At 37.5% G+C, this 10,742-nt stretch overlaps 1 protein-coding gene across 1 annotated transcript in view; it reads left to right on the forward strand.

Moving 5' to 3' along the window:
• The window catches only part of LOC110454834, a 41,981-nt gene that overhangs the window by 23,681 nt on the left and 7,558 nt on the right, over positions 1–10,742 (forward strand). The window contains exons 2-4 of the mRNA XM_021504570.1: positions 5,515–5,733; positions 8,519–8,746; positions 9,946–10,270. Of these exons, the coding sequence (XP_021360245.1) occupies positions 5,515–5,733; positions 8,519–8,746; positions 9,946–10,270 (772 nt within the window). The remainder of the gene's footprint in view (positions 1–5,514; positions 5,734–8,518; positions 8,747–9,945; positions 10,271–10,742) is intronic.

Raw genomic sequence — 10,742 nt, forward strand, 5'->3', positions numbered from 1 at the left:
TTTGTGATTGCGCAATACATGTTGTATATCTGTGTGCGCCAACCATCGTCATTACATAACAGTTATAAGGTACAAAGTAAGATTTATTTTTCTGGTATTTCCGGACTACTGGTACGGTATTGATTTTAGTAAAATGTGTCTTACCTTTCCCAAATAATATATATTCTTTTTTTATATAAACATCAAGCACTTTTACAAATGTCACGTATATGTTTAAAGTATACGTACACTCTAACAGTACATACTGTGATTACTACCCCCTCCTTCCCTCCCCTTCCTTCTCTCTCAAACTTAAAAAATACGTTTGCCTAATAGTACATACAAACAATGGTCTATACTCCCTCATAGACACCCAGAGCATCTAATAGTACGGACTATAATCACATCGAGTTATCTGCCCTTTATCTGCTCCCCCTACTTCATTTAATGCCCGTCTACGAAACTGAATAAAAACGAAGAAAAACCTATAAATACTATATAGGTGTTAGGTAAGCGATGACGGCACGTTTAGACAGAGAACTGTTAAAAGCTGTTTTAGGACATTGCGATACAAGTCGGAGATAGAATTCTACTTTTTACAGATAATTACTGTCATCGGATGTCAGCGTTACATTACAGCTCTCAGGACCGGTGTTTTAACGACACAATTATTTGGTGGTATGGGTATCATCTCGAGTTTCGTGCGCCTTCAGACAGGTGTGAACAATTTACCTAGAGATTTATAACATTTTCTCGAACGTCAAAAGAAATTGTTTTGTCATTATGTGAATTTTTTTAATGTATCAACAATACACATATGTAATATACCTACTCGTATATATAGGAATGGAATGTACCTACAAACATGTACATATTAAATAAAATAGGTCGACGTACACTGTATATAGAAACATCTATATGTATCTTAAGAGCTCTGGTTCGAGGCTTACGTGTTAAAGCCGCCAGATACTGGTCGCAGGTCGGTGTTTTTTCTCCGGGTACTCCGGTTTTCCTGCACCACAACAAACCTGACTCGTCCATAATTGATTATAGTTGTTATAAGGATGCGAAACACAAACAAACCAGACAAAAGGGTCCATATTTTTTCCACATTTTAGCAAAGCACGGGTAGAAGAATGTTTATATCCAAGTATAGTTTGACCCTATATCTTACCTGTGTTTTCACCTGTAATCAATTGCTACATCAAAAGTTTCGTAGTTACATGGGTAAGAAGCTGATTATAATTTCGTTATCTAATAAGGTATCATCTAACATATTCAGATTTTTGAGAAAATAAAACAATAAAAAAACAAAGGAAAAAATGTACTGAATGTTGAACTGTATTTTTATGCGTGTTACATGTGTTCCCTGTGTTGATGTCTCTTAATTCCAGCCATACATTACAATAGCTGACCTCCTACTGACCCCTGGATACGGCCGTAACTAAAAGGACTCTCTATAACGGAAGGCGCGACTGTTCGGACATCTATAACGTTACAACCAGACATAATAAGATACAAAAAGCTTTTAGTACCGGTATAATGTTCTCAGTTCTGTCGCCATTATAGAATAAATTGTCGCCCATTACTTGTCTTTGTACGCAAACATTATACCTGGCCAGCACCGCGCTAATCACCTGGGGATAGGTCTATAGACGTGAGCGATCATTGCTCGAGAAACTCCATAAATGTTGTATGTGGTCTGTAGACGTTCCAGCTAGTGAGGGTCACAGGGCCCCATTGTAATTGTAAGGTATCGTATAGGCAGGGGACACAATTCTTGAAATTGACGTTCAATATCGGGCTTCGCAATTAGAAGTCGAGTTGCTTAGCTATAATGAAGCTCAAAGCTAAAACCGTTTTGTTTGAATTATTTCAAACCCTTCTTAGGTATTAATTTTCTATTCTTTCTCCTCTTTATCGGAATAGCATTTCCAAACTCTGGTTTTTAATCTTCTATTATCTTGCTCTTTATAGAAATAACATTCCAAAACCCTTCAGTAATTAATTGTCTTGTGCGCTATCCACCGTCGAATTAGTTAATGATGGCGGTGCTGGGGTTTTGTTGCTGCAGCTGAAGCTGACGTTGCACGCGGAAGTCCTTGGTCAATTGTCTACTCAAACTTTAGCTGTATAAATATGAATGTTTGGTTTTCGTCTTGATGTTTGACTTCGATAACAAAACCTATTATCATTAGCGGAAGTAGCAGTAATGCTATTCTATAAATGCACCCTGTCAAATAGGTCGATAATTATCATTGTTCTCCCTCGTGTTTCATGCACTTAATCAGCTTTATTCCACAGAACAATGAAAATGTCAATCCGAAAATTAGAAAAAAATATCGTTTTTTTTCTTCTTTTTCTCTCTCTCCAATGATTATAGGCTATTATGTAAGAACTGCTAATAGCCTCGTTATCGACTTCGTTTAGTAACCGGCAATGCGTTATCTACTGCAAAACACATTGTAACCTTTGAACCCGGCTACAGTTCTGTGACCTTACCCGCGGGTTGACTCCCCAGGGATCAGCTCGCATTAGTAACAAGATGACTGTAATCGGAGATTTTTTTTTCTGTTCATGAAAATCCCTCTTACTTGTTTGGACTAGAGTAGATCTTTAAAAGTTAGTTGTCTAAATGTGAGCTGGAGACTTATCGATTCCAGATGGGGTTCTCTCCTAGACTGGCGAAGACATGTTTATACGCCGTTCGAAACAGCCAGAAAACAGATACTTAATGGAATTTAAAACCGGAGCAGATTTTCACGGGATTACTGCCTTTTTCATGTTTATACTCCGATGTGTTAGTTGACTGGTCCATGTTTTGACAATTGTGTAGCCAAAACATGTTTTCACCGACTGTACAGTATCTTTTGTGTTTTCTTTCCAAATTAAATACTGACAGGTTTACACAGGGAAATCCACACAACGCCTCAGCATGTATTCGTACTAATGTTTCCTGCATTATCGGCAAAACATACGATATAACCAGATAACTATCCTTCGGTATTCGCGAAATATGACGTGACGTCGACGTTTGGTTGTTCAAAACAAATTTGATTTTCCAATATTAAGGTTCGTGTTCCACAAACTACAAACGAACTATTAGCGAATGTTTATTTGTAAACAGATGTGACTTGGAGTCTCTGCCAGTCGCTATCAGCAGTCTTTGTTCGAGACTAGGAGCAGCTGCATAATGAAATGGAGCCTACTCCAGACGGTTTATCTTTTATAGAACTACTGACATTAACATTACCTACTCGCAACCTTCAATGTCATAGCGGAGGAGCAGCTTGTGATGTTAGTTTCCATATATCAACTTTAATTGGAAGATTGGCGTGCACGTTCTAGCTAGTCTGTACCTACCCTTGGATTAGATTCGCGCAATGCACGTGCTACGGATACGTATAACGCTGATCGATCGAGACGTGGTTTAGATGAAAGACCAAGATGCCGTTTGTGGCGCTCTTTCCTTTCCTCTGCGAGTATTCTTATTTCAGATCGCCTTAAGATTGGTTAGTTTAGCGATCCATCGCTCTTATCGCGATTTTGTGGATGATGTCGTTTATCGAGTGAATCCAATCAGAAAACACTTATGATTGTTTTTTGTTTGAATCACACAAGCAATTATATTCATGCATAACATACTCTTTGATTTTGAAATATATATATACAAAAGTATGTTTTGTTTTGGGGAAAGCTGACTGCGCCGAATCTTGTAGACATGCGCGCTGTACCGTTGGTGTCATTTATAGCGCTCTTTCAGAAAAACACTGGAATTTGCACAAAGTACAAAATATTAAAGACACGTTTTATCATATACATGTAAACTATCTTCAACCATATCAGATGTAAAGAAAATGCCAAATAGATGTTCAACTACTAAATCTGTACACAATCTAGAAATGTTTATAAACCTTAGTTATACCCTACATCAGGTACAACTTGTGTTATCATATTAAATAGCAATAAAAGTTTCATGTTGGAATTTGTAGCAATATAGAATAGTTTACTTCACAGTGGAAATTTGTGCAGTTTATGTAACGTCCTGTTTTATTTCTGTCAGTGAGAGTCCAATTTGTACACGATGATACGGGATATTTAACTCTCATTGACGAAGCTACAATAACCTCAGGGAATTTATAGACTACGGAAGAACCACATAGACCGTTGTCATTAAAATATTGAATATTTCTTCTGAACCTTATGCATAATTTCACAGCTCATTAAACATGCTGTTTTTGAGGGGTTGTAATCGGATCACGCAGAACGGTGATGCTGTGAAGATCCTCTTTTCAAGGCTATTTCCGATAATAATTGCAGCAGTTTTCAGATGATATGACATTGATTGAGTCGTTTTACATTGTAATCTAAAACAGGACCTTATAAATAATAATTAGTTGCTATCAGCATCCGATAAGGTTCAACCATTTGTAAACCCAGTGCACTGCACCGGTTCATAGAGAAATTGGAAAAATAGGAATAGGCGATAGCAATTAAATCTGCCGACATGTTTTTTGATAATATCTAAAAAATTGATCAGTTCCGGGATGTAAAATTCGATAGCAAACCGCAAATGACAAACATGGGTGTATCATTGGTACTGATGTTTAAAGTTTAAACAGTGAATGAGATTTTGTCAATGTTTGAGTTGCTCTAATCCTTTTAATCCGACATCTTGATCGCTGTCGATAGCGCCACCTAGATGGAAAATGACTGCCAAACATGTCTGTTGAATAGCCGTGCCGATAACCCTCCAATATATTTTGATGTAGAGCCCTGGTGATAACCCTATTATTTGTATGACTGGTAAACCGTGCCGATAACCCTATTATTTCTATGACAGTCTTGTCTGTTAATCTATGCACGTGCTAATGACCCTCATTGTTTGTATCAATACGAAGCTGTTCCGATAACCCTCCTGTTAGCGCCACATTAAACCCTGAAACAATATAACCCTCATTAGATTGAGGCTGAAAGACTGGGCTACATATACATTGAACCTTTAAGTCGTATAATGCTCTGTAACAAACTAGAATTAGGGCTGTGGTAAGGCGTTCTTACAACAATGGTGCGCCACACAATACATCCCAAACTACACACTCTTGTCGTTGACGCCTGATTCCCTTTTATAGGTCAGCCCCATCACAAGATTACATCTATCTGCGGAAAGATAAAAGAAATCATGTGAATAAAATCAATAATTGTTATATCTTCATCCTTACGTGTTCTTGAAAGTAAGCACTTCTATTTTGATTCGGCGTTGATACTATATATATACATGAATGTAAGTGCCGGACAGGCATTTCGTCCCAGTTGTACATATCACGTGCAGAAAGACTGTACCGAATCACCGAAGTCACCGTCGTTGTGTTAAATATGCAATGATTTGCAGATCGCGTGTCGATGCTTTTCACTTTAAAGTTCGCGTTCTCACAATATACCACCCGTAAGGGGTATAGAAAACCATCTGGTCGAGTCGGTAACATTTACATAAAATAACAATTAAGCTAATTTCACTTTTTTTCTCTATTTCAGAACGACTCACGTGCGGACAGCATGCAAGCGCGACATGTATGTCTCTACATTACGGTCTACATCAGGATTGTGTAATGGCGGACGGTTGGCTGACCTGCCTCGATGTGACAATGACCGATAGCAACATGAAAGTCTGCAACGAAAACTATGGCGTCCATAACAATTCCGTGTGGGTACAAGATGGATGCGAGGCTAGCTTCGAAGCCTGCTACGTCACAGGTACATTTGTTTGTTCAGAGTTTGCGCCCCTCCAACACCTATGGTCGTATAGAGACTTTATCCAAAGACGATTTTTGACCACGTAAGGGCCACTTTAAATGTCATCTCATTGAAATGTCGTAACCTTGACACCGGTAGCATGACACTCCAACCCGGTCACGTGATACTGACGACAGACTAATAGAGGGTGTCGAGGGAGACACCGGCGAAAATAAATAGAAGTAGGGGAGGGCAAATAGCGACCCCAAGTGTTGCAATTGAAACAGCAGATACATGTCAGTTCTTGAGCATCAGTCGCCTTCTGCAATGGCATACTGCCGGTCCCCCCGAAGCAGGCCTTGTCCTCAGTTTCAGTTTCAATTTCTTTATTTCCGAGAGCCATCCAACTCGTAGGATAAATGTCAAACAATTACATCATGTGATACATGTACAAGAGATTACTATACAAATTTAAATTGATTAAGTGGAGAGTAAGCTTACAAAGTAAGTACTTTATCAAATCAGACATTGAATTCTCTTCGGTTTCTCGTAGCACAATATAAACACTTTCCTAGATAACATAATTCTTTTACATTATTTGTACTCAATAATTTTAATTTCGTTAACTTAAAAACATTTGGAATTGTGTGATAGAATCGTTTGATATATCTATATCTCAGGTCTTGATATAATGGACATTTAGAGTCCTACAGTCCGCCATCTTACAATCTAAATATCCTTATAATAGCGTTATTTTGACCTATATTCGTACTTCTGACAATTCATGGGTTTTACATTTCTTAGGGAATCTGACGAGAAGAAAGAGTATATATAGTAAACGTTTGAAAAAAATCAAGATTCCCTATCAACTAAGTGCGTTTCCCTTCGCGTAAATGTTTAAACAAAATCTTGTGAAATGCAATATGCGAGACAGGTTTTACGAGCGAAGAGGAATCGCTATACTTTATGTAGGATTAGAACCTTATTAAGGAAAGTTCTGCTTTCGATGTCCCTATGACCAAAAATTACACCCTTATGCGCTGATGCGATTCCCCTGGCAGAAATAATTCCCGTTAAACTTCAGTACAATCTGAGAAAATAAAGCGATATCTTCAAACGGAAGACAAAGACCAGCCAAATTAGACGTTAAATAACGACCTCAGAGAATAGCAGCCATTTTAAATCTCCCGGCTGAAGATGAAATCGTGGGGTGGGGCGAAATATATAATAAAAATGACTATTTTTTCCTCTACACTGACTTGATTAATTTAGAAATGCTGATGACTGAAGCCATTGGCGTACGTCCGGAGGCCGTTAACTATAAGTCATTATACCTTGGAGAAGCACAGCCACTTGAAATATTAATCAACGTATCTTTAGAAGTAGTAAATTCAAAGTAAGGTTTTTATGCTTGGCTTTGATTGGATTTTTGAAATGTTCTTAAAAAAATCAAACTTAATGTTGCTCTTTATCGAATTTTCTGAATTGAAATGTCGGCAAACTTCGGTAGACACAAAGATCATTTGTTCAAAGCATGGTTAGCTTTCTAGCTTGTTCGTACAAATGACTTTTTCTCCTACTAAATATATACTATCATATTTTGTCATTGTAGTTTTTTTTCTACATCTTGCCCCGAAGTGCTGATATTAAAAGTGCAGTCAGATTATTTTCAGATCATTTTCCGTTTAATGCGTTTTGAAGCAAACAAAAATATTACTTGAAACGGTGATCAAGATAATCAGGCTTTGTTAAAAGCTGGCAACCTTGACTTCCGTTTGAAATTGAATTAAGGGACATGAAAGTGATACAGATGCCGCTGTGCATTATGGATATCTTAGAGGTACACAGAGAATGGCGGCAATCTGTAGCCGACTTTAGTAACTTAATGTTGACTGTAACCTAATGTTGTCTCAATGTGATCGGTTTTACATGCGAGATTAAACACAATGTACTTTATCATCATTATAAAGTGACGATAGGGCTGTGATAATAACGTTTACAGTATGAACGCCTAGGGTCTTTATGCGTTGTAAAAATAATGTGAAATAATCACCATAACAATTAGCTATAGTCTTTGTGCTAGGTTGGCAATATAGAAGTAAGGTTTCCATATATAAACCGACAGTAAGGTGAGAACGCTGTGTGGGTTTTACGTACATGTAGTTATACCTTCAGATGATACATAAAGATCTGCTGAAGCTTAAGTCTTCTACACATCTTTTAAATTCGTCACTTGTAGTCAAGTGAAATTGTTGTCAAACGAGAAACGTATCTCATTATGTACTTCGTAAGTGGGCGAAACTATTTTAATGATTACCAGACCGAAAATATATTTGTTTTTTTTGTCTGACTACAATGTCAAAAGATTTTGGGTATGTTTCACCAGACCGAGCTTATTGTTATCAGACTGTCACTGACATAAAGTCATAGTGTACATTGTATAGTTTATTAGGTTCATATAACCAGAGTTTATTGTATTGCATAATCTTAGTATACGTCGTATTCAGTACAGTATTAACGTTTTGACTATTTAAATACACGTTGAAGTTGTCCAACCAATGGATTCAATAGTGTATTGTTCCCAAGGGTCAAAACATTTTAATAGAATTATTAAATATTAAAGAATTATTTCGAACCTCAAAGTTCTTTTGAAATTCATAGCAAAAAAATGCCCTTTTTTGGGACTGCAAAGAAGATATAAAGACTCAGACCCAATAAATATCACTTGTGAAATTTTTAAGATTTTTTTTTCGAAGGAAAGAATTATGCGTATTCGTTAATACATTTTATGTGTTAATATTTACAGATGTTTCCGGATCACGACTTCGGCAGAGAACACTCGAGTGCCGAAACTTGGATGATACTTACAAAATGTGTGAGGTAGAGGGCGCTAAGCTCGTCAAGGATGTGGAATTAAAATATGAACTACCCTCTCATGGCACGTGTTCCAAAGGAATTAGTTACGGAATATTCAACAACTCAATGTGGATTCATTCAGGGTGCAATGGGATATTTGATATTAAATATTACGAAGGTAAGTCTGACACTTCATATTCAACCCAGACAGGTATACGATTGATATAGCTTGTTTTTTCTATAACATTGCTGTTCTTATATAAATTTGTGTAAATATATTATCGATTAACCACTAATGTGTTTTTTTAATTTTATTATTTTACATTCTACCGGAAGAAGAAAGACAAAACTCAGGGTATATGTACAACAGTTATTGTTGTCATCTTTAATATACAAATGCTTTCCAAGATAAATCAAGTATGTTACAACGGTAACTTAATTTCTGTTTCATGAAAAGTGTATTTACTCGGGCTAGTTTTTAATATTCATCAAATTATATCTTTGTCAATATTTTAATCCGCAACGGAAATCAAACCTACTTTTATGGATGATGTGTCTCCCGTTTTAACCTACCTCGTTGTTTCACGTGTGAAAATTCATATGGCGTGATCTGCTGACACAATCAAGACATTAGAGTACATACTGGATATCTTCTTTAAAGTCAAGGTCGCACGAGGTCTTTGAGCGATATTTAATGATAAATAATCACCACTAGGAGAGGACTATTTTGATATTGGATACGGCGTCACGACCGTTCCATAGTGTGTGGTAATTCTCTGTCCGTGTATTGTGGTAATTATCGTCCTCAGCCAGACATTATATACCACACATGCTTAATAGCATACAATTATGGTCCTCGGATGAGGTGCATGCGGTATTATATAATCCTCGTTAATATAAGTCGGTTTGGAATGATTACATACCTCTTCTGGTGATTATCATGAAGCGTGTACCTGGAGCCCAATGTCTGCCTAATATTAATCATAGGGTCGTTGTTGACATCGAACAGCATTTATTTGTTATCGTAGAACAGTTTTGATGAACATGCTTTGCTGAGGATTTAACTTCTTCAAGATCCATTAGTTTAATGACATTTTAAGTTAACAAAAATGTAATTAGATTTTGGATATTTTATTTTTATCTAGATGTGATATTTATCTAATGAAACTTCACAGAGTTGATGTATTTCATTAAATTGTCTGGATCCTAGATGATTTCAACGGCTTATTTTGATTCTGACTGATTTCGTTGATGTAAGATAAAATCTTTCTTGAACAGTTTCATTGACGTCGGATTTTCTGTTTTGGCAGTTAGATAATATTTATGTTGATGCTTTGTTTACGTTATTTACAAGTTTGTTTACTGTTACCGTTGCAGCTAAGTCCACTTCCCCACATGGTGGAACGCTCGCCCCACCCCCAACACCCGTCCCTTCTACAACCCCGGCCCCCACACCAGCTCCTACGCCGAAACATACAACGCCTTATGTGAAGTACCCATTTGACCCGGAGACTCCCCGACCACCTTACCAACCAACGCCCATCCCGGGGCTCAGTAGCACCACACATGGGACGGGTGCCACACCCTTCCAAGGCCGGGACAACCTTGTACCTATCACTGTGGCGGTATTCATGGGCATATTTGTTGCCCTCTTGCTCATCCTGTTTGCCGTCTTGTGGATTTGTCGGAGAAATACTGTTGTGTAAGTGTAGACATTTTTTACAATGTGCTTGTACAAGTACAAACACATCCTTATAAACCTTTCATACAATACACAGTTGTTTATTCTATAATTTATGCTGCTAGTATATGTTCTCAAATTCAGCAGATTTTTTAGGTCACCTGAGACAAAGTCTCAAGTGACCTATTGCGATCGCCTTTTGTCCGTCGTCGTCCGTCGTCGGTTGTCCGTCGTGCGTCCGTAAACAATTTACATTTTCGACTTCTTCTCCAAAACCCCTGAACCAATTTTAATGAAATTTTGCAGGGACCTTCCATGGACAAAGGTCAACAAAAATGGTTGCCGGTTTAGTCCTACGTCCCAAGGGGCCTGAGGGGCGGGGCCAAAAGGGGTCAAATTGACTAAAATTTCAAAAATCTTCTTCTCCAAAACCCCTGAACCAATTGCAATGAAATTTTGCAGGGACCTTCCATGGACAAAGGTCAACAAAAAT

The sequence above is a fragment of the Mizuhopecten yessoensis genome, unplaced genomic scaffold (assembly GCF_002113885.1).
Source record: "Mizuhopecten yessoensis strain PY_sf001 unplaced genomic scaffold, ASM211388v2 scaffold917, whole genome shotgun sequence".
NCBI lineage: Eukaryota > Metazoa > Mollusca > Bivalvia > Pectinida > Pectinidae > Mizuhopecten > Mizuhopecten yessoensis.